Source organism: Festucalex cinctus, chromosome 7 (assembly GCF_051991245.1).
Source record: "Festucalex cinctus isolate MCC-2025b chromosome 7, RoL_Fcin_1.0, whole genome shotgun sequence".
Taxonomy (NCBI): Eukaryota; Metazoa; Chordata; class Actinopteri; order Syngnathiformes; family Syngnathidae; genus Festucalex; species Festucalex cinctus.
The window spans coordinates 41,369-65,927 of NC_135417.1; the positions used below are offsets into that span (position 1 = coordinate 41,369).

Consider the following 24,559-nt stretch of genomic DNA (forward strand, 5'->3'; position numbering starts at 1 on the left):
GTTCCATAATCAATCAGTATTGGACTGAAGAGAAGTGAATTGAATCAAATTGGAAAAAGTCAACATCGAATCGAACTGAACTTCGAAATTTAATCGATTGAGGAAATTAGAATCGATACATAGTCCTAGTTAAAACACAGATTTGTTTGCATTGTTTGCATCTGACATACTGGCCTGAATTTACACCACTTGGTTGGTAATATTATGATCAAGTATATAAATATACTCCTTTTTTATTAATTCATTCACAGTTAATGAATAAATGATTCATTGGCCTTTATTTTGGTGTAAGCCTAAGACATCAAATGTATGTATAATTATTTTCTTGTTTATTGTAATGCAAACTATTGCGTGTGTTTGTTAAAAAGTTCATGGGAACCTTGTGGGGGGGGGGGGTGTCACATTTTAAATCGCAATATTGAGAGGAAAAAGTTGTAACTAGATTTTTTTTTTTTCCCCCCATTAAAACTGTTATACGTATGGTCGGTCTTCATATGTGTCAGCGTATGTGTGCATGTCGTGTGTGTGTGTTGCTCTGCCCAAAGTCAACATGTCTGCCTCTGCACGTTGTGTGCGCTTCACTTCCGCGTGACAAACAATGGCTGACTTGTAAGATTACGCACTGATTTTATGGTTTGCGCGTGTACGTGCGTGCGGCAGCCTGGCGACGCCGAGATGAGGATATTTATCTTGTAGCAGTAAATTCCCGGAGTCCCCAACCCCCCCGTGCTCTCTTGTAGCGTTCACTCTCTTCAATGAGACCATTCAGTGCAAAGCAAACACACGAGCGCGCACACGCAGGCATACGCGGCCTCCAAGTGTGTGTCTTTGTGTGTGACCACGATTGGCTGTCCATGTTCATTGTGCGATTGCGATGGTTAGCATCCCGTTAGCATTGTTAGCATTGTTTTGGTCTCTAGCAATTTTGTGCGTATGTTTGTGTGACTGATTAGTATATATTCATTATCTTGTCAACGGGCCTTTCGATAGCTTTAGCCTGGTTAGCGTCTTATCATTATTAGCGTTGATTTGGTTTCTAGCAATTTTGTGCGTATGTTTGTGTGACTGATTAGTATATATTCATTATCTTGTCAACGGGCCTTTCGATAGTTTTAGCCTGGTTAGCGTCTTATCATTATTAGCGTTGATTTGGTCTCTAGCAATTTTGTCTATATGTTTGTGTTACTGATTGGTATATATTCATGTCTTGTCAACTGGCCTTTCGATAGCTTTAGCTTGGTTAGCATCCTGTTAGCATTATTAGCTTTGATTTGGTCGCTAGCAGTTTTGTGCGTATGTTTGTGTGACTGATTGATATATTCATGTCTTGTCAACTGGCCTTTCGATAGCTTTAGCTTGGTTAGCATCCTGTTAGCATTATTAGCTTTGATTTGGTCGCTAGCAGTTTTGTGCGTATGTTTGTGTGACTGATTGGTATATTAATGTCTTGTCAACTGGCCTTTCGATAGCTTTGGCCTGGTTAGCATCTTATTAACATTACTAGCTTTGATTTGGTCTCTAGCAATTTTGTGAGTATGTTTGCGTGACTGATTAGTATATATTCATGTCTTGTCAAGTGGCCTTTCGATAGCTTTAGCTTGGTTAGCATCCTGTTAGCATTATTAGCTTTGATTCGGTCGCTTGCAATTTTGTGCGTATGTTTGTGTGACTGATTGATATATTCATGTCTTGTCAACTGGCCTTTTGATAGCTTTAGCCCGGTAGCATCCTTTTAGCATTATTAGCTTTGATTTGATCTCTTGTAATTTTGCATGTGCGTGTCCACGTACACACACTCGATACGCGTGCAGCCTAGGAGGTTAGTGTGAACTTTTAATGACAGGCTTGTGTATGAGTGTGTGAGTGAGTGTGTAATGAGTAGAGAGAGAGAGAGGTTCTGTGTGATTATAGGCCTCCTTTTAGAACTAGAGACTAAATATGGCTTTAGACTAAACACACGCGCACACACGCAGGCAGTGTAAAGCACATATGAAGAGAAAAGAAAACAGAATAATCTTCCTGGCAGACAGGATGTAGTTAACTTCCTTGAAAATCTCCCGTAGGAAATATAATACATAAGCTGAACTTACTTGTATCCACTTTTCAATCTTCACTTTCTTATCTCCACTTCCTTGTCTAGCCTCTGGTCACCACAACCTGTTCTCGACCTCCACCTCCTTGTCGTCACTTCCTCGTCTAAACTTTATAGTCATCACTTCCTTGTCCTCACTTTCTCATCGCTACTTCTTCTCATTACTGTTTTTGTCTTCACTTCCTTGTTTACTTCCTTATCTTTACTTCCATGTCTTCACTTCCCATCTCTACCTCCTCGTCTCCACTTTCTTGGCCATACTTTATTTCCTCGTCTCTTTTGGCTACACTTCCTCATTTTCATTTTGTTTTCTCCACTTTGTCACTACTTCCTTATCTTTAATTCCTCGTCCCAACTTTATTTTTCTTAAAGAGGAAGTCAACTTTCCCAAAAATTCTTGCCATGCAGCCCCACTAGTCTAAATATGGTATTCTGGTTAATATTGCGTTAGTGGAATATGAGTTAAGCAGCAAAATCTAGCAGTTTTTATCAGTATCAGAAGGCGGCCATTTTGCCACTTACTGTCTAGTAAAAATGACATCACAGTTGTGCGGTGAGCTGTGATTGGTCGTTACCTGAGCTCTGAGCAACTGCGATGTCATCTTCAGTCGACGGCAACTGGAAAAATGGCCGTCCCCTGAGATGGATAAAAATGGCTGGATTTTACTTCATAACTCATATTCCACAAATGTAATATTAATCAGAATGTCATGTTTAGACTAGTGAGGTCACATATAACATATTATTGTCAAGAAATGTTTTAGGTTGACTGAGCCTTTAAACTTCCTTGTTTCTACATCCTCGTCTCCACTTTTTTGTCTTTTCATGTCCTCATCTCCACATCCTCGTCTTTTCATCCTTGTTGTCACGTCGTCTTTTGCTCGTCATCACTGCCCAGCCTGCACTTCGTTGTCCACGCATCCTCATTCCAATGACCTTTTTTTCTGCTTCCTTGTCTTCTCATCGTCATTTCCTTGTCTTCGCTCTCTCCTCTATGGTCTCCGTTTCCTGGTCTCCACTTGTTCGTCTTCACTTCTTCATTTCCACTTCCTGCTTTCATCTTCCTTGTCACATTTGCTCATGTTTGCTTCCTTGTCTACATTTCCTTGTCTGCTTCCTCTGACCTCTCGCTCTCAGATTACGTCGATTTCTGGCAATGTAATCAAATTTGTGATAATCAAAAAGCACTTTCTGCATTGTGTTAATTTAAGTGTGGAACAGCATGCATACACACACATTGCTGCTTTGCTGAAACAGGCCTTTGGGTTTCGTCACATCACATTCTCTTAACACTCTCATGAGCTGAGCTTATGTGCATGTGTGAGCGCGCGCGTGAGACTTAAGGGTGTTCACTTCGGGGCGAGTATGTGCTGTCAGCATATGTGTTTGAACTTTCACCCCATCCACACGTCCACACAGCTGTAGCAGACTGCTTTATGAGGTGTGTGTGTATGCACGTGTGTGCGTGTATGCGTGTGTTTCATTTCATTCATTTGACCTGCTGTAACCTCCTATGCAAGCCTTGCATTACATGCATCCAGATGTTTCCACACGCGCACTTTGATAGTGCAGCATTTGATGGAACAAATGTATCCAACGCTTTTTAATTATTACAATTTTTGTTGTTTGTGTTTTGGGTGGGGTCTATAAAGTAATTTAAATATTTGTTCTTGTAAAAAAATTAACTTAATTATATAATTTTGGGGAACTTATTATTTATTTTTTAATAATCCACAAAATGTAATAATAAAAATAGTAGAGGAACATCAGATAGTTATTTTTGGGGAAACTTTTTTTTCGTTACCATAATTTTGTTGAATTAAATTAAAATGTTTTTTTCAAAAATGTACTACTACTACTACTACTAATCCTAGAATATTTTCAAGCAAACTTTTTTTGTTTTGCAAAATACTGTAGTTAAATAATTTATGAGCGTAATGTTAATAATGGCTGTCCATAAAATAGATAAAATATATTTGAATAATAATTCTAAAATTATAATATAATAAATTCATAGTTTTCAAACAAAGTGAAACTATTTTAATATTTTGGAACAATTGTTATACCCTTATAATAATACATTAATAAAAAAAAATATTCACAAGTCATAGAAAAATGTTAGTTATTTAATTAAATATTTGTTTGCATCCACGCAATACTTAAAATAATACAAACTAATAAAAAATATTTATACATAATTGAATTAGATTTTTTGTGACTTATAGTCATAACATAAAAGAAATATTGAATAATTTATTTTTAAAAAATCATTATTAAAAAAAAACTAAAAAAAAAAAAAAAGAAAAAAACGTAATTTTTTTTTCAAATCTTGAACAGGTCACAAGTATTAAGCTTGTTAAAATAATGCTAAAATAACAATTTATGAAAATATTATAAAAGTGTCCATAAAATAGTTAAAATATTAATACAAAATATTTATTTTTTAAAAAGCAATTAATGGTAGACAACTGTGAATTTCTAGCCTCACGTATACATGAAGACACACTTTGGACTTGAGTGCCAAATTCTCCACCCAGAGGTCCACTCCCACCCAACCCTCTCATTATTTCACGTCTGGGTGGGCCTCGGTGTGTGTGTGAGATCACCTCGGAACCTGTGGAGGTCAGCCCCCTGCAGCCTGAGGCTGCCGGCACCCTGGGAGCCGGGCTGGATGTTAATCCCAGGTTGGGTGTCACTGCGGTGGGTCACGCTCTGTAATTTAGTCCCCTGCTCGGTCAGGGGCCTCTGAGTCCTTGGGACCACCCAGTGCACCAATGGATGTATATAAAGTAGGGGTGTCAAAATTAGTGTGTTAATTTTGAGTTCATTTTAAGTTCCTTTAATGCCACATTTTTTTTTTAAATGTGCGATTAATGACCGCCCCTTACTTGGAAAGCCTTGACTGGGGGGATTCCAGTCGCAATGCAGAAGACACGTCCATGTCATAATTTAGCAGTAATAAATGTAACATAATATTGATACATATATTTGTGGAGACTGGGGTCAAGTTGTATTTTATAATTTTTGAAAATGTGCAGAATTTCGCAAGTTACTTCATGTTAAAGATTAGATATCTCTTAATATGACAAGTATATGCATTGAGCTGTCATCGTCTTACAAATGCAAATATGCCATCTAGTGGCAGAAAAATGACCTCAACACAAATCAATAACACACTCGTCTTTTACACTACAGTACATATTTTTAATTTTAACACAATTTTATGAAGTATTATGAAATTACTGTATCAATGACTAAAAGATGCAGCCATATTTCTATTAAACAGATTTCTTCACTTTTATGTGAACAAGAGTATGAAAACTTGGGAAAAAAATTTTATTAAACATTTTGATATACATTTAGAACAGATCAAATTTGTGATTAATCATGTGTTAACTGGTGAAGTTGTGTGATTAATTATGATTAAAAAAATAAATAAATAATCGCCTGACACCCCTAATATAAAATGTGCTAATATGCTAATTAGGGGTGTGAAGAAAAATCAATTCGCCAATATATCGTGATATTGCAGCACGCAATTCTCGTATCGATTCAATATGCGGCCGAATCAATATTTAAACATCAATTTTTGATGGAAATATTCAACAAAAAGTCTTACTTAGTGTTAGGGTTCACACTTATATTAATGGAACATTAACCCTTAATATTTTTATTTTAATGCTGTTCAAACATGAATCAGATTGCAACCTGTTTGTTAAATGCACATTATCATGCAAATCTTACAGTGTACATGTACAAGTTTACCGATTAGTACTTTCTAAAAATGGCAATAATCGACTTAACAGATTCGTATCGGGATTATTCGGCATCCAATCGAATCTTGCCCTGTGAATCGTGATACGGATCGAATCGACAAATACTAGGCAATTCACACCCCTAATGCTAATATGCTAAGCTAACATAGCTAACACTTACTTTCCTTGGCATTTCCCATGAAGGCCTCAGTCAAGTGTGTATTTACAGAGCAAAAGTGATTGGTCACTCTTCCCAGACGGAGAATGATGCAGCAAAAACAGTGATGTTTTTCCTCAAAGTGGATCCAGACGAGGTTAAGTCCACAAAAGTCAACAAAAAGTCACCAAAAGTGTTAAAAGTGTCCTTTTGTCAAGCCGTGATTGATGAGCCGCCAAAGGAGGCAACTTCAATGTTTTCACTGCCGTGGTGGGTTCACTTTGGAGTTTTTCTTACACGCGTGTTCACACGGTCGCCACACAAAGAGCTTTGCTCCGCGATGAAAGGTCGTGTGTTCGATACCTCCGGGACCCCACCATCAATCTCTGCACTCCCCCTGTCACCCTATCTCCTCCGCATAACTCATTCATTCACTCATATCACTCCAGTTTTGTAGACAGTAACATACTTTTTTTTTTTTCATTATTTAATTTCTCTGTTGGAATAACTAGCCGTGGTATCTGCAGTGGTCTTCTCGTCTCTTCTCTCTCCTTCCCTCGTCCTCGCTGGCCGCGATGCTATCAGCAGACGTGTAGACAGACGTCTCTTATCGCTATTGTATGTGTGCATGCTGGTTTTGAGCAGCGACAATAGTGGTTACTGTCTGGCCACCTATCGCAGTTGTGATCGCATCATCGCACTGTCTCCACGTCTGACGCCTGTTTACATCCACACCGTCTTCTACATTTTGCGTGCGCGTGCCCGTGTGTTTGTGTGTGCACCTGTTTGCCGTACATGCGCAGGCCGTAATATTAGGTACACCTGCCAGTGATTTTCTAAATATTTATATATTGTATTTTAATTAGGGGTGGGCTACCTCACGATACGATACGATATGCGATACAAGGCTCACGATAATTATTATCTCACGATATGACGATACCACGATTGTCGATATATTGCTCAGCTAATAAATCCACGATAATTTATGCTAAAACTAATCATAAAATAATAGTAGTAGTAGTAATAATAATAATAATAATAATAATAATAATAATAATAATAAATATAAATGAATAGTAGATAAAAATAAAATAATAATACAATAAATTAATATAAATAAATAATAAAAAACAATATAATATAAATACATAATATAACATAAATATCTATTATATAAAATCTAAATAAATAAACAAAATAATAATAATAATAATAATATTAAATACTAAATAAAAATAAAACAACACAATAAATTAATATCAATAAATAATAATATAATATAAATACATAATATAACAAAAATATCTATTATATAAAATATTAATAAACTATTATTAATAATATTAACAATAATAATATAATAATAAAATAAAAATAAATAATAATAATAATAATAATAAGCTCATGAGTCTTCTTATCTTTTCTCTTCTTCTCAGGTAATATATTACAGTGTTAGTGTAAAAAAAAAAAAAAAAAAAAAAAATCTTTAGTTAATGTAGTGGCCCACGAGTGACATCATACCACGGCATCCATGTTGTAGCTATTTTTATCCATCAAGTTAGTAGACGAGTTCAAGACCTCTCAGCACATGTTTTTAATCATCTTCATTATTGAGGAAATGTCTTCTTCTGGTGTTAGTGGAAGAAGAACATTATTGTGTGCGTGTATGTGCGTACAGACTCAGTCTGTGCGTGTAATTCTATCCGAGGAAATGGCTTGTGCAATCCCAGCTTTTGTTAAATGGCGATGCTAATTTGTTCTTGAATTAAGAGAAGGAAACCCTCTGTAGACACACGTGTTTCACATGACATCGACTTTGATTAAAACTTCCATCTGAGACTGAAACAACATCAGTCGTCAATAGCAGACTGTTTGAAGCAGGTTACTTGAATGTCTTGTGTAATGCTTGGCCTTTCTTGTAGTTCATGATGCAGTGTAAGTGCAATTCACAAGTCAAGAAATGATAGCTACAGAGCTAAGCATTTGTAACTCCACAATCAGCGTTCACTAAAGCATGGAAAGTAAAGTGAGATGTTAGACTTAAACCAATAATTATTTATATTTTTATTATGGATGTCAGGCGATTGACATTTTTAATCGTAATTAATCGCGTGACTTATATAGTTAACTCACGATTAATCGCAAATTTTCTGTCTGTTCTAAATGTACAATAAAATGTAGAATAACTTTTTTTCTAAGTTTTCATACTCAAAAGTGTACAAAAGTGGAAAAAATGTTAAACTAATCGAAATATGGATGCACCTTTTTGTCATTGATGCAGTAATTGCATAATGCTTCATAAAATTTTGTTAAAATTAAAAATACATACTGTACTGTAAAAAAATGAGTGTGATATTGATTTGTGTTGAGCTCATTTTTCTGCCACTAGATGGCATAATTGCAATTGTAAGACGTCGGTGGCAGCTCAGTGCATTTGTCTTTTCATATTAAGAGCGATCTAATCTTTAACATGATGTAACTCGTGAAATTCTGCACATTTTTAAAACTGGAAAATACAACTTAGTCTCCACAAATATATGCATTATTATTAGTACATTTATTACCGCTAAATTTTGACGTATTAGCTGCGTTGCGACTGCAATTCTCCCAGTACAGGCTTTACAAGTAAGGGCGGTCATTAAAAAAAAAATTAAAAAAAATAAAAATAAAACATTGTGTCATTAAAGGTACTAATGCGCTAATGTATTGTTACTTGAATTTAGTTAGTTGAAATCGGTTCACGTTACAAAACGTGATTTGGAATGACTGTGTTAACCAGAACAACAAACAAGTTGTTTACATTCGCCTCCAACACTTTGAGGTTGGAACTGCGACAATCCAAGTGCGATAATCCGACTTCCCGCCTTCTTTGAATGCAGCATGAAGCCCACATCGTGTGTCCATCGACCCCAATGATAACACACTGAGTCATGTGACTGGTCTGTGTGTGTCTATGTCCAGCTTCTGCATTGTTGACCATCCATGTGTGTTTGTTGACGTTTGTGTGTGCTATTGTTAGCAAACACGACACATTCCTACTCCGAAATGACTGGTCAGCGTGTGTACGTGCAAACTAAAAGTGTCTTTGTGTCCACTCAGCTGGCATCAATCAGTGTATTCGTGGAAGCGAGCCGCTACCGACAATGGAGCCCTTCACTGGACCCTCAGCCTTTTATCAATACACACACACTTCAGACACGTCTCGGGGGAGGGTGGTCCGCTCGTGCGTGCGTGTGCACGCCCTTGAGTGGGGTTGAATTTAAGATACTGTGTATGGTCAAAATGTTACATGAGGACTGAAGGAATTCAACGTCTTGCAGGTTGCGGCTTCTCGGACTTGCTGACTTCAGCTTTTTTTTTTTTTTTTTTTTCCTTTTTTTCCCGGGACTTGACACTGACTTGAATTTCGCCAGTGGCGGGCCATGCATATGGTGCATGGGCCTACAGTGGGGACTACCCGACCCAATCCAGAATCATAATATATATATATATATATATATATATATATATATATATATATATATATATATATATATATATATACCATTAATACTAGGCTTGGGTAGCGAGTCTAATTTCAATTTCGATTTTTCCCGATCCGGTTCGATTCACTTAAATGTCAAGGACATGATAAAATCTCCACAAATATTAAGTTCCAAAGTCAATTTTGCGGCAGTAACTGGTCAAATGATTTAGTTTATTACTGAAAATAGCACGTCGAGTCCAGGCTTCGGCCTTCCTGGGTGGAGTTTGCATGTTCTCCCCGTGCCCGCGTGGGTCTTCTCTGGGTACTCCGGTCTCCTCCCACATTCCAAAGACATGCATGGCAGGTTAATTGGGTGCTCCGAATTGTCCCTAGGTGTGCGTGTGAGTGTGGATGGTTGTTCGTCTCTGTGTGCCCTGCGATTGGTTGGCAACCAGTCCAGGGTGTCCCCCGCCTACTGCCCAGAGCCAGCTGAGATAGGCTCCAGCACCCCCCGCGACCCTTGTGAGGAATAAGTGGTCAAGAAAATGGATGGATGGATGAAAATAACACGTGTTATAATCAGTTAAGTGTTACACAAACATTGACATCATCAATGAGATGAAAATATTCCTAATTCTAATTTAATGATTGTAAATATGAACTTATAACGGTCCGAATTGTCTTAAAGTGCAATAAGTTATCTGCGGGAGCGGTACAGGATGGTATTCTCTGGAGTTTGTGAACTCAAATACCGCGAGAATTCATCTTGCGAGAGCAAGGTTAGTGTTGCTCTGACATCCAATCAGAGGATGAAAAAATACTGATACCTGTGAGGATAAATTTGAATCTGATTGATTCAAGAAACCCATTACTGAGTTTGAGCACTGAATTATTTAACTGGTGAGGACAAAAAGACCCTAAACTGGGCATCAAGGATATCAAATTAATGCTCAAAACATCTTTCCATATAGACATCTAATGTCTCTCATAGGATGAATCAAGTATCTGGCCATCTGTCTGTCCATCAATCAGTATTAAGGACAGTTTTTTCCCACCATATTTGTGTCCAAACACTTAAGTCCAGGTGTCCTGTTGTAGTGGTTTGATGTTTCCCCATCTGGGTGTTCTTGACAAATCTCCTCAATCCATTTGTCAAGTCAGTGTGGTCCATTAGTCCAGGATCTGCTTTCTCCTAAGCCTCGGGCGTGTCCTCGCTTGTCGTCCTTATCGTCCCGTCATCACTCGATCACGTTGTTCAGAACGGACCGTGGCTGAGGTTCACAGTTCAACTCGCGCGAGGTCTTAAGTTGCACCTTTTAAATGTTGGTCTCAAAGGCGGCGTTCGCTGGTTTTCGAGGTCACCGCAAAGACGCGACACAGGGGCCCGGCTCTTAAGTGCTTGTTTAGCTGAACGCTACGCTAAGAAGGCGATCATTCTTCGTCGCCAAACACAGCTCAGCCATCACATTTGAGTCAAAAGTAAAGTTGACTTGAGTTAAAAATGTAGTTCTACTTAATGCCTCCTGAAAAATGTTGATAGGTATAAGGATGAATGGATGGATGGATGGATAGTAAAAAAAAAAAAATGGATAAGCAGAGCTGCATTCACGTGGAACAATGAACGTTCACTCATCCTACTCTGCTCATGGAAAGAGAAGATAAAAGATCTATTTGAGACTCCGGCCTTGTCATCTCCCGACCTCTACATTGGCGAGTGGCTAGTAAGGAAGTGGCTGTCCACAGTCTGGCTCATGTGTCAGCCTCTGACCACCAGAGTCCTCGGAAGAGAGGAAGGAGGAGTGGGGTGGGGGTGCGGGGGGACGTGTTTTCATGTTGATCCTTGGACTTTATCCTTGGACTTGTTTTGCTTTGAGAAGTTTCCATCTGAGCTTCTCACCTCAGTGGCAGATGACGTATGGAACAGTTTGCCATGCGGCTTGGGGGAGTGACAGCGAATGGGTGGCAAAATATACCATGTGCACAAAAGTAATAGGACGGTGACAATATAGAATTTCTGGGTCATTTAGTATGGCTTAGGTCACGTGTCAAATGCAAGACCTGGGGGCTAAATCTGACTCGGTACGTCATTTTTTGTAACCCCCTAAAGCAAATGCACTCTTCCCCTCACAATTTCCCAAACTATTGATGTCCACATTATAAATAAATCCCTATAGTGATGAAGTAAGGCAAAGCAAGTTTATTTGTATAGCACATTTCAATTACACAAGGAAAGAGAACACCTAAAGCATCAACAAACACAGCAAGTAACAACATTCAAGAAGAGAAAACAAAAATAGGTTACATAATATACTAAAAGAACATACATTGACAATGTTAAAACTGACGGGAAATTTTAAAAATGTTGAGCCTAAGGAAGTTTAAAAGAAAAGGAAAAAATGATTAAAAAAGGTTTAAAAGACCTTAACTCATTTCCTCCCTATAACATATAAATACGTTTTATTTTAAATGTATTATGTATCCCAAAGACGTATTTATACGTTTGTTTGTTTTTATGCTAGAGCATACAGAAGACTTTGATGCAGCCTCTCAACTACAGAGAACAGGTGAAAAAATGGTAGTAATGACAAAAACGACCAGCAGGTGGCAGCAGAATAGTATAATAGAATCAACCAAGGACATGAAAACAAGCTGTTTGCCCACAATTCTAAGCAGATTTGTGAATAATAATGAAACTTAGCTATATTCTAATGTTTGCTGCAAAACGGAAACAAATGGAAATATACTTTTTCTTCCTGATGAAAGAAGAGAATAATCTTTCTGTTGGTAGGTTCCATGTTGTTATAGCAATAGAATACAATATTATGTGGGCCTTGCCAGGAGTGAAGGGAGTTGCTTCGGTGAAAATAGCTGGGAGTGAACGAGTTAATCAAAGGTATGTCGAAAAAAAAAAAGCCAAGTTTTTAACCTGGATTTAGAAGCATTTACACTTGGTGCGGCTTAACAGCAAAATGCAGCTTCACCACGTTTACTTCGATCTCTGGGTTCCACTAGTTGGCTCAAGTCTGTAGATCTCAGAGCCCCGCTGGGTTTGTATTCAATCAACATTTCTTCAGTACCCAAACCATTCAGTGATTTATAGACCAGTAGCAGAATTTTGAAATCTATTTTACAGCTAGTAGTAGTGACTGTTGCTGTGACCGTCCAGGTGATGTCTCTGGCGGAGGCGGCGGAGGAGAACGTGTGTCAACTGGAGGAGGCCTTCGTGCGCCTGAGGAGCTCCACGCAGCTGCTGGTGTTGCTGCTGTCGCTGGGGCAGGGCCTCACACCTGAGCAGACCAACATCTTGGAGGCCACCATGGTGCCGATTCTGCACGACACGCCGCAATTGGTACACACACACACATATATACATTCTCATTTTCTCGGACAGACTCACAGGACTCCCCTCTGGCCCCCCAACCCCCCACTCACCCCCCACCCCCCACCTGCCGCCATGCAGATAGGCCCCTAATGAGTCCTAATGACAGGTCATCAAGCCTCTAATGACCACGCACACACACAGTGCCCGAGAGGGAAGAACAAGAGAGTTGAAAGAAGAAGCAGAGCGAGTTGAGAGCAAGGTCAAGAAGACAAAATGATGACAGACAAGAAGCTGATGTTACACACTCGAGAAGAAGAAGAAGGCAACATTATGCGATCTGATGGTGATTCTGAAGAAGTAGATATTACCAGAGGGGAGATGTACGACGGCGTATTAAAAATAGATATATTTTGATGGCGGGGGCAATATTCCGATAAAAAAAATTCACAAATTTGCTACTTTATAAAGTGGCAAATTTGCGAGAAAAAAACTCGTAAATTTGCAAGTTAGTAAAGTGGCAAATTTGTAGGGATGTAACTATATCCAAACGTCACCATATGATATCATCACGATATGAAGCTCACGATACGATAATTATCACGATATTGTGGGGAGGTTGGCGATATTTAAATAAGGCCACAGTATTTATTGTAAAAAAAATAAAAAAAAATAAAAAAATGGGCTCATACTAAAAAAAAAGAAAAGAAAAAAAGAGTACAATATTGTGCTTTTGCACAAAACAGCAATGTTATTATTATTATTATTATTATTGTTATTATTATTATTATTATTATTATTATTATTATTATTGTGTTGTTGTTGTTGTTGTTAATGTACTCCACATATTGACTCGGTTCACAGGCATATTACGTTCCCCTTCATCTGACAATTAGTGTAGATTTTAAACATAAAAGGGCCAAAACATCCCTAATGAAAATTAAATTGCACTAAAAAAACTGGCCATCAGAGGGTGCTAGAACTGCACAAATGCAAATCAACCTGACTTTTTTTTAACAGATGTGTTGCATTTAAATATTGTGAACATGACGACGACGATATTGTGGCAGGTTTAATATCGCGATATTGCGCTTATCATTACATCCCTACAAATTTGTGGGGAAAAAAATCAGAAACTTACGAGAAATACCCATAGTGTAGCTATAGTCTAATCATGTGAGGATTCGTTGGTGGTTAATGGGACATTGTTTATAAAATGAAAAGGCATTCTTAAATTTAAACTTTACTCATCATACACCGCAGCTAGAGCGACAACACTTCCTGACCTCTTATCAGCAGATTAACACTAACCAATCAGATGCTAGCATACTTTAGGTAAATGCAAGGTAATGACAGAGAGCAGCAGATTCGACACATCAACTTAGATGCTTGTACAAAAAAAAAAATACCAAAAGGTATGAACGTGTACATAATAATTCTGGAAACATAAATGTACAAGTAAATATATATTTTAACAAATTAGCGTAGTAGTACGCTACTTGTATTTCTCGTACGTTTCTGAGGGGTTTTTTTCTCGCAAATCTGCCACTTTATAAAGTCGCAAATTTAAGACTTTATAAAATGACAAATTTGCAAGGAATATTGACCCCGCCCTCTAAAAAAAAATACTTATACGTGGCCCTAATACACCGTCGTAGAGATGCAACAAAGTACAGTGTTTTTTTTTGTTTTGTTTTGTTTTTAAGTAGTTTTTTCAGTTCCTCCAGAGGTTTCTATCAATCTTAAACATTCATTTGTGGGAGGATATACAGAATTCATGTTGTCATTTACTTGATAAATTGAAAAAGTCAGACTTAAAAAAAACTAAAAAATCCTGGCTGTTCGAGCCCGACCCAGCACAGCACCTGGGCGCGATCCCAACGAGAAGCAGAACGCTCCAGACAGACGACATAACATCCTGATCTGTCTGGTCTGGGAAAATCATCAGAGGAGTCGAGGTGCAGTCACGACCGTGTGAGAACAAGCTACACTGCGCTGCATCTCCTCACCATCCCGTGAGGATACATCGGGATCACAGTCAGTTTGTCACAGTGTAGAATTCACTGTATCTTCTATTTCTTTTTGGCTCGAAGCATCACGACTATGAATTTGAAATGAAAGAAGTAACATGTTATGTCACACTTTTTAACTGATTCACTCCCAGCCATTTTCCCTGATGCAACCCCCTTCGCTCCTGGCTGGATTTTGACTGATTTTTGCAAGGCCCACAGAATATTGCGATAAAAACATGGCACCTTCAAAAAGAAAGATTAGTCTCTTCTTTCAACAGGAAAAATAGTAAACATTCCTATCTGTTTCCATTTTGCAGCAATGAGCATTAGAAGTTTCATCATTATTCACAAATCTGTTTCAAACAGTGTGGAAAACAGCTCGTTTCAACATGGCCCTGGTTGATCTCATACTCTGCTGCCACCTGCTGGCCGTTTTTGTAATAACTACCATTGCTTTAACTGTTCTCTTCAGTTCAGAGGCTGCATCAAAGCCTTTTTTATGCTCTAGCATAAAAAACAAACGTATAAATACGTCTTTGGACACTGATTATATTTAAAATAGAACCTATTTATACGTTTTTGGAAGCAAATGGGTTAAGGGACCAAAAATAATTGAACAATTAGCCAGGTGGGCATGTCACGTATGACCCATAGTGGAACTTCATGGTTCCCTTGTATTTATTGATAATGTGACTGACAAAAGCTGAAGGATAATTTCAGAAGTGTTTTGAGCAATATTATCTGCTCATATTCAGTCAGATGCTTCAGAAATCATCGGACGGCGCTTCACAGTGTAGATGGACAATGACTCCTTTTTTAAGGCAAAGAAGCATCTGGCGACATCTATGCGTTCCAGACTTCAGTCTGTAGTTGATTGCAAACGATTTACAACAAGGTATTAAAACGTTATAGAAATTTATGATTAATTTGTCGCATTACATTTGGACCCTTAAATAGTGAGCGTCAGTTATTTATTTCATTTCAAATACGTTGAGGTGGTGTTTAGAGCCAAAAAGATGAGATTTATGGACCTGACTGCATCTCTCACTTGTTATGTAATTGTCTGAAAAAAAAAGATCCAAATGTTGCAATCTGGAGATGACAAAGTGTCACGTGAGGAATAGTTAAAAAGGTGTAAAACAGTTGAGCATTCAAGGCAATTAATATACTGTATTTGTTCTCAAACTGTTTTCCACACTCTCAATTAGTCAGTAATGTGGGGAAAAAAATAACATGAAGTGGGGACGAATCAATAGTACCACTTAGTGTAAAAAATGTAAACTTCGACCATATTTGGAAATGCAGGGTATCTACCCAACAGTTATATTTAAACAACAAATGGTCAACCAAACCATGTAATTTGATCCAACAAGTGTCTGCTAGCTTAATGCTAATAGATAAAATAACATGCTAACGAAATGAGCTAACATTACAGTAATTATAAACCTTCAAACAACTGCTACAAAGGATAAGCAGAGTTTACAACAATTCTCACATGTGTATTCTCTTTACTGGATCTTGGAGTGAAAGAAAGAAAATTAAGATATCTCCAGTAAGAGACATATTTCTGTCTTCTCCATCCATCCCAATATCATTTCATCTTTCCCCCTCCTCACATACTTACTTGTCTGTATTAAACAAGTATGAATAATTGCGCGTGTTGTGTGAGTGCTCCATCAACTTTATGGATGCAGAAAAAGTTCCTTGCAGCTGTGTTCATTTTTTTTTTTTTTTAAACATTTCTAGAATTTTTTTGTAGCTCAGCTGGATCACATTTAAGACGTCTTCACTTGTTGCACTGTTGACTCTGGCCCGGTGGGTTTTGTGAGACGTGATTACTATTCATTTATCTTCCTCATCACTACGCTTGATTGCTTGCTGGAGCTCGTTTTTTAATGCAAAACGTAATGATCTCACTTTAGGATCTCGGAATATTAAATATAATCAATGGAGCCTCGGTAAGATGTCCCTGTGAGGTTATTGTTGTACTGTATGCATGAAAAGAATTTCTGCAATGTTGTTGCGCAAGACAGCATTCGCGTAAATGTACTTTTTGGCTTGTCTCATAGTAAAGCTAAAGAAAGTTGTTGGAATGCTTATTTTAACCCAATGAATTTCAAAATAAAATGACCCTTGCGTCTCCCCCTCAGGGCTGGGAGGAGAGCTGCGACGCGGCCGTGTCTCACCTGCTGAGGACGTGTCTGTCTCGCAGCCCCAAGGACCAGGCCACCACGCTGGCCCAGGCCGGGGGGCCGGAGCTGGGCCTGCCCCGAGACACGGCCCGCCTCAAGAAGCACATCACGCTGCTGTGCGAGCGCCTGGCCAAAGGGGGACGTCTCACGCTGGCCTCCGAGGCCAACGTCCAGGTGCCCGCCCAGGTTCAGAACTTGGTGGCCCCCGGTGAGTCTCGCATCAGGTCCACATGAGGGTTTAATGTTTAATGTCTTGTCCTTCACTCCTTTGCTTGCTCCATTGGCTCCTTCCTTCCTTCCTTCCTTCCTTCCTTCCTTCCTTCCTTCCTTCCTTCCTTCCTTCCTTCTTTCCCTCCTTCCTTCGTTCCTCCTTCATTCCTTCCTTCTTCCTTCCTTCCCCCTTCCTTCCTTCCTTCCTTCCTTCCTTCCTTCCTTCCTTCCCTCCTGTTCTTCTTTCCTTCCTTCCTTCATTCATTCCTTCCTTCATTCCTTCTGTCCTTCCTTCTTTCCTTCCTTCCTTCCTTCCTTCTTCCTTCCTTCCTTCTGTCCTTCTTCCTTCCTTCCTTCCTCCCGTCCTTCCTTCTTCTTTCCTTCCTCCTTCCTTCATTCCTTCCTTCTGTCCTTCCTTCCATCCTTCCTTTCTTTCTTCCTTCCTTCCTTCCTTCCTTCCTTCCTTTCTTCCTTAATTCCTTCCTTCTTTCCTTCCTTCTGTCCTTCCTTCTTCTTTCCTTGCTCCTTCCTTCCTTCCTTCACACCTTTCCCTTTTCTTTCCTTCCCTTGCTGCCTTCCACCCTATCTTCTTCCCCCGAGCAGCTTTCCCCAGCGCCCCCGCGTCCCTCCTTCTGCTTCTGTCCTTCGCTCTTCCTTCCCCTCCATACATCTCTTCTTCTTCCCCTTGCTCCCTCGTTTCCTCCGTGGTGTGTGACATCAGGTCTGTGAGAGCCCTATAAAACTTTAGAGGCTGGGTGTGAAGCCGTGCTAGTAATTATCATATTAAACCACAAGTCAGTTTATTAAGTCAGTGTTTGCCTGTGCTCGTGTGTGTGCGTGTGTTTACGTTTGTGTTTCCTTGCCGCCTCCGGTCAGGTCGCCAGTGGTCTATCACACATACACACAAACAGCCGCTGTAAACATTTATTTGCCTTCTCAGATGTTGCTTTTTCACTCAGCCGTAGAGGTACACACTTGTTTATGTTTCCACAACACCAACAGCAAAAGTCTCTCTCTCTCTCTCTCTCTCTCTCTCTCTCTCTCTCTCTCTCTCTCTCTCTCTCTCTCTCTCTCTCTCTCTCACTCAACACACACTTGCGCGCACACACATATGCTGGGATAGTGCACAAAAACCCCCGCTTGTCGTGGGTGTTACTGTGTAATTGAGTGTAAATGATAGCTTTTGGTTGGTAGAACATTCCTGACTTCAACACAGGCTGAGATGGACACACACAACAATAAAACTGGACATAAAATCAACAATATAATTAATTGTAGCTTTAATGATACTGTAGCTTTATCAATAGAAGCTGTTTAAAGTGAACCCCCGTTTATTGCGAGGGGGATTCACCTGCAACAGGTGGAAGTGCACAATATATGGAGAGACCATCTAAATACTTTTTTTTGTTGTTGTACAATTTCACTCCTCCCATATGCTTTAAAAACATTTAAATGTAAAACAAAACAAAAAAAGAATCATATATTGTATATGTAAATTTAAACACCAAATTACTGCGATTGGTTGGCAACCAGTCCAGGGTGTCCCCCGCCTACTGCCCAGAGCCAGCTGAGATAGGCGCCAGCAGCCCCCGCGACCCTTGTGAGGAATAAGCGGTCAAGAAAATGGATGGATAAACACCAAATTATTTAAGTCTGTCTAATAGTAGCCGGTAGGCCCTAATGCCAACATATAATTAGAAACACTAGAGACAGGCCAACAGAAAATAGCATAGATGTTACAATGACCGTAACCTAAAAAAAAAAAGGGAAAAAAAAATTCAACCTGCTGCTTTCACACAAATGATGCAACACATACAAACAAAGCATAAAACAATACTTAGAGGCATTATTCTCTCTTCGCCGTGGGAACAACAGCTATTACTGGAGTTTAGTTGGGTACCTTCTCTGCCTCATCTTGCTTTTAATTACGCTGCATCTCTTCCAATAGAGGTCAGTGTTAAGTGTCAAATTATATTCGAACTTGCCTATGTACTGAAAAACCCTGAAAATATGATTGCTTGTTCCCAGAGATGTCTTTTTTTTATCAAAAATAAACCTTCTTGTAATACAATCATGTCACTTTTTGAGGTGAAGACATTTTTTACTGTGCACCAATGTAAAATTCACGCGCTTGTTTGGGAACATTTATTAGGTCTCAGCGGTACTTTTATGAACGCATTTAACTCACATTTATTGGACAACGCAAAAACAAAAAGTGAACTAATTGGCAACGTAAATGGTTTTTCAAAATAAAATGTGCATTTTTAATTTGGATTTAGTCTAGTTTGGACTCTTCATTTTTCTGTTTTTGGTTATTAATCAAAATAAAGCTCAAAGTAAGACATGTGCACTGCTTGTACAGTACACGTGTGTGTGTGTGTGCGTTTGCGTGCGTGGGGCTGTGTGTGTTTTACAGTTATTTTCACAGTGCTGCGCTGGTAGCTGTGGTTTGAGGCCTGTGTCTATTTTAGACTTAAAGAGAGGGGAGAGGATGGGCCTGCTGTATGTTGGGGTGCACGTGTGTGCTTGTCTGTGTGTGTGAGTGTATAGATAGTGTATGTAGTGTGTGTATGTGCATGCAAGCACTATATGTACGTGTGTGTGCGTCGGGTCTTGGTGCAGCTGTCTGTTGTGTCTCTGCGGCGTTTACAAATTGAAGAGTGGAGCTCCCTGCAGTTCTAAAAATAGACAACGGGCGATCAATAATTAACACAAGCCTCCACCTCTTCCAGGAAATATCAAATATTGTAGAGGTTGTCGTCATACACCCACACACAGTAAAACATATAGAGCAGTTATGGATGAGCTTATTGAGTTTCTTAGGTCTCGGGTCCATAAGAAAGTTCTACAATAGGCGTTTTTCCACCGCTGGAACTTTTGGAGAACTTTTCAGTTTACCTTGGTAAAATTCAGTTCTCGTATTTTTCCACCTGATTTCTGTCATCCTTTATGAAAAAAAGACTATTATTAGATTAGATTATTTTCTGTTTAATCAAAATAAGACACTTGCAAACATCAACATTTACGAACAATGACTGAACCAAGAACGTAGTACAACTCAACTCAACTCAACTTAATTTATAAAGCGTTTTAAGAACAGGCGTTGCTGTATACAAAGTGCTGTACATAAGTGGTAGGTCGTTCCAAAGGGAGGGACCGGCAACAGCAAAGGCTCGATCTCCTCTAAGCCTCCGCTTAGCCCTCGGTACCTCCAATTCCTTTTTTTCCTTTTATTATTTTTTTGAACATATAAACAAATGAACAGCAGAGATAAAACAAAAAAACAACAACAATCAAAATAGAAGAAAATCCCAATAACATAATCATTCAATTAATCATAACTTACATGTTCAAAAGGGAGTAGGAAGAAGTTAACTCATTCACTGCCAGTCATTATAGAACATTTTTACATTTCCAATACTCACGTGATATTACATTCAATAATTATATATAAACCGAATCTACCAAATAACAGAATAGACTCCCTACTTTTTGTCCCGTCCCGTTCTTTTATAATTGACAGCAGAAAAATGTAGGTTTGCCTAAATACAGCCATTTCTCCCATGGACTCTGAAACTGTGTTTATTTCCTATAAAATGGGGCAATGATGTCATCTACCGGTGGTTGGGCATCAGTAAAGTTGTTTCCAAGTTTGATATTTACAGTGGAGCATGCTCAGATTCGCCCCCATTTAGCACCGCTCTAAAAAATACAATTGACAAGTATACTTGTCAAAGGCAGTGAATGAGTTAAAAACTTATCCAATTGAGTCTGGTCTGCTGATCTGAGGCGCCGGGCAGGTGTGTAGGGGTGCAAGAGCTCGGCGAGATAAGGTGGGCCAAGACCATTGAGAGATTTGAAAACAAATAGAAGAATCTTAAACCAGATGTTGAGAAACTTGACCAGACGTTGACACTATTAACATGGCTTACAACGCGTGAACAAACACCACTCTCTAAATACAACACTAACGAGACACTAACAAGACACACCTGGGAAACACAGCAGGCAGAGGGCACTAATTAGCAACACATACGGAGAGGGGAGACACACACAGGTGGACAAGGTCAACTATGAGAGACTAGGGGAGACAAAACCGGACAAAAAAGACAACATAAATACCCAAAACTAAAACAAAACCCAACCCCCCAAAACCAAAACATGACATCCAATTAGTCAATTTGTCAATTGAATAATTGGTAGATAAATTGATTACTACATAGGTTGTTTTGAAATGTGCCAAATTACGACCAAGTGTTACGTATTGTAGTTTAGCGACTCCTATTGTCCATTTAAATAGCAAAAAAAAAAAAAAAAAATAGAAAAGTGAACCATAATGGGAGTTACTGGGAGTCAAACCCGGATCATTTGGTCGGAAGACCAGCTTCTATCTGACTAGTTCAAAGTTTACTTAAAGGACAGTTTTGGTAGTTGGATAAATACTAAGTTTTGATATCAATGAATAATCTTGTTGATTAATTGTAATTTCAATATCAATCAAAATCATTGTGATTATTTTTCTCCATAATCACTCGTCCAAACTGCAGATAATAAGAAGTTTTGCCACTTCGACTAGTAATGCACCCAGAATGACAGTACAAGTTCCTGGTGGATTCTGTATCGTGGAATGTGTCTTCTTCCTGTGTGTGTTTGTTTGTATGTGTGCGTTTGTGTACTTGCGTTGAGGCTGTAAATAGTGCGAAGGCCGCAGGCAAATTGGCGCTGTCGGCACAGCCGTGTCACCCTCACGTTGAGGCCGCAGCCTCCCGGAATAAAGCATGAGGAATGTGCTGATGAGAAGCAAAACACACGCTGCAAGTATTTCGGGACGCAGCCGACGTGCTCGCTCCACAAAAGTGTCGTCGGGATGACAAACCCAAACCGTCAAACCCAATCGTTCTTCCAGCTGTTGTTGACGCACCCAAACCCTGCTTTTTATTTTTATTTTTCACATTTTTCAAGTGCAATCAAGCGCAACCCGCATTGTCTGTCTTTCTGGACAACGGAAGTGCAAAAATCTCCTGACTCAAACATTCCGTGAATGATATTCTTCATTTTTAGCATCAGGCAGGGAAAAAAAAATACTGTACACTTCCATTGCTCTTTTGTACCCACTCTTGATTTTCAACAGATCATGGTAACATGGAGCTTTGCATTTAAAATCTGTAATAAGTGGCAGTTTAACTGAGTCACACGAGAAGCTTTCAGATCATTTGCTGTCCTTTTTTGTTAACGTTTTTGAGACGTCTGCATTCTGTTTCATTCCATAAATGTAAAAAATAAAAATAAAAATACAAAATACAAAAAAAAGGCAAGAATGGACATAAGTGTTTTTCACAGGACAGCGACGATATGTAGAGCTCCATTGTTTTTTTTTTTAATACATTTTAGTCATAAATATTATACAGGGTGTTCCAAAATGTTTTTGACCCCATTTCGTAGGCCAATAATTTGGACAATTTTCATTGAAATGACCTCAAATGTTCACAGCTTGTGTAGAAACGTTTCAAGTTTTTGTGTGTACATCGAGCTTACACAAAACACAGGAAAGGAAGTTCTGAACGTCCTAAAAAGCACTTGGGCTGTAATTCCAAAATATAACCTGCCACTTGCTGTTGAACATTTATGAAAATCTGTCATAGAACCAACAAATATTTGTATTTTTCTTTGCAAATTTAACCAATAAAACCTATAACCTTCAATATAAAGTTTATTTAGTTTCATTAAAATCCATCAAGTAGTTTCCGAGATATGGGCATTTAGAATGAGGTCAACCATTTTGGAACACCCTGTAGTAGTTTCAATTAATTAAATGTAATTAAAAGTAGAAAATGAATGTTTTTTGATTTTATAATAGTTTTACGATGTTTAAATTTGAGAGCATGTTCAATTCCATCAAAATGTGGGTATAAATTTGATTAAAGTCAAAGAGAGCGGCACGGTGGGTGACTGATTAGCACATCCGCCTCCCAGTGCAAGGGACGTGAGATCGAGTCCGGGCTTCGGCTTTCCAGGGTGGATTTTGCATTTTCTCCCCGTGCTTGTGTGGGTTTTCTCCGGGTACTTCGGTCTCCTCCCACAATCCAAAGAAATGCATGGCAGGTTGATCGGGCACTCTGAATTGTCCCTATAGGTGTGCTTGTGAGTGTGTTTGTGTCTTTGTGCCTCTGCGATTGTCCCCGGTCTACTGCCCGAAGCCGGCTGGGATAGGCTCCAGCACCCCCGCGACCCTTGTGAGGAATAAATTAAGAAAATGAATGGCTAAAGTAGAAGATAACATTTTAAAACTGGCAAATAGGGCAAACTCAAGGCTTTGAACAAAAGACATTTATGATCATAATTGTAATATGTTATTAAGTTTCCATTTTGTTACATCTCATCCTTTGTGTGTGCATGTTTCACTTTCACACTGAGCAGCAGCCTTTTGTTAGCTGATGTTATAAGACTGAGGTCCCCACTCAGACGCACATTCCCACCAAAATTGTTAAACAGCATTGAAGGGGGGGGTAAAAATGCCAAAAAGTCTCCGGCCTTATAAAAACACCTGCCCAATTAAGAGCGAAGCATATCCCATTTCAAACAACTGTGTGTGTGCGCATATGTGTGTGTGAGAGAGAAGCCACATGCTGCGTTCTCACCAAACTGAACAAGAGTGGCTTTAGAAAGGCCAGGATAAATATTAGAGAGGGTTTAGGATAATCTTCACACACACATACACACACACACAGGGGGTGGGGACACACATTCTCAGACAACTTAAGGTCGACATGATAGCAGACGCACATGCAGTCTGCAGTCTCATATACGTACACACACACGTTAAAAGGCGACACAAAGGGAACATGTGTGCCGTGGATGTTAAAGGAAAGCAGCGTGAAACTGGGAATGATCCTAAGGGATGAGAGGAAATGAGGAGTGAGCCAGGAGCCATGAAGGTGGGGGGAGGAGAGATGGAAGGAGGAGAGGAGGAAGAAAGGAGAAAGCAGGGACCAGCGAGGAGGGATGAGGAGAAGAAAACGGAAAGCATAAAGGAATAAAGAAGAGGAGGGACGTTGCAGGGAGGATGGATGTAGGAGGAATGAAGATGAGGAGAAACCAGCCAGGAATGAGGACAAGTGATGAGGAGGTGGATAAGGAATCGGGGGAAGAGAAGATGAATGATAACGATTGAAGAAAAAGGGATAGATTAGAAAAAGCAGAGAGGATGAAAAGAGGAGGGAAGGGAAGGAGTAGAGAAGGAGCAGCTGAGGAGAGGAGGAATGAAGGATGGGGAGGGAGGACTGCAAATGTGGGAAAGAATTAGGAGGATAAAAGAAAGAAAGGAGGAGTACTGGTAGATGGTTAGAAAGTGAG

At 39.2% G+C, this 24,559-nt stretch overlaps 1 protein-coding gene across 1 annotated transcript in view; it reads left to right on the top strand.

Moving 5' to 3' along the window:
• The window catches only part of LOC144022325 (protein PTHB1-like), a 93,285-nt gene that overhangs the window by 27,940 nt on the left and 40,786 nt on the right, over positions 1 to 24,559 (top strand). The window contains exons 12-13 of the mRNA XM_077527034.1: positions 12,640 to 12,822; positions 16,955 to 17,204. Of these exons, the coding sequence (XP_077383160.1) occupies positions 12,640 to 12,822; positions 16,955 to 17,204 (433 nt within the window). The remainder of the gene's footprint in view (positions 1 to 12,639; positions 12,823 to 16,954; positions 17,205 to 24,559) is intronic.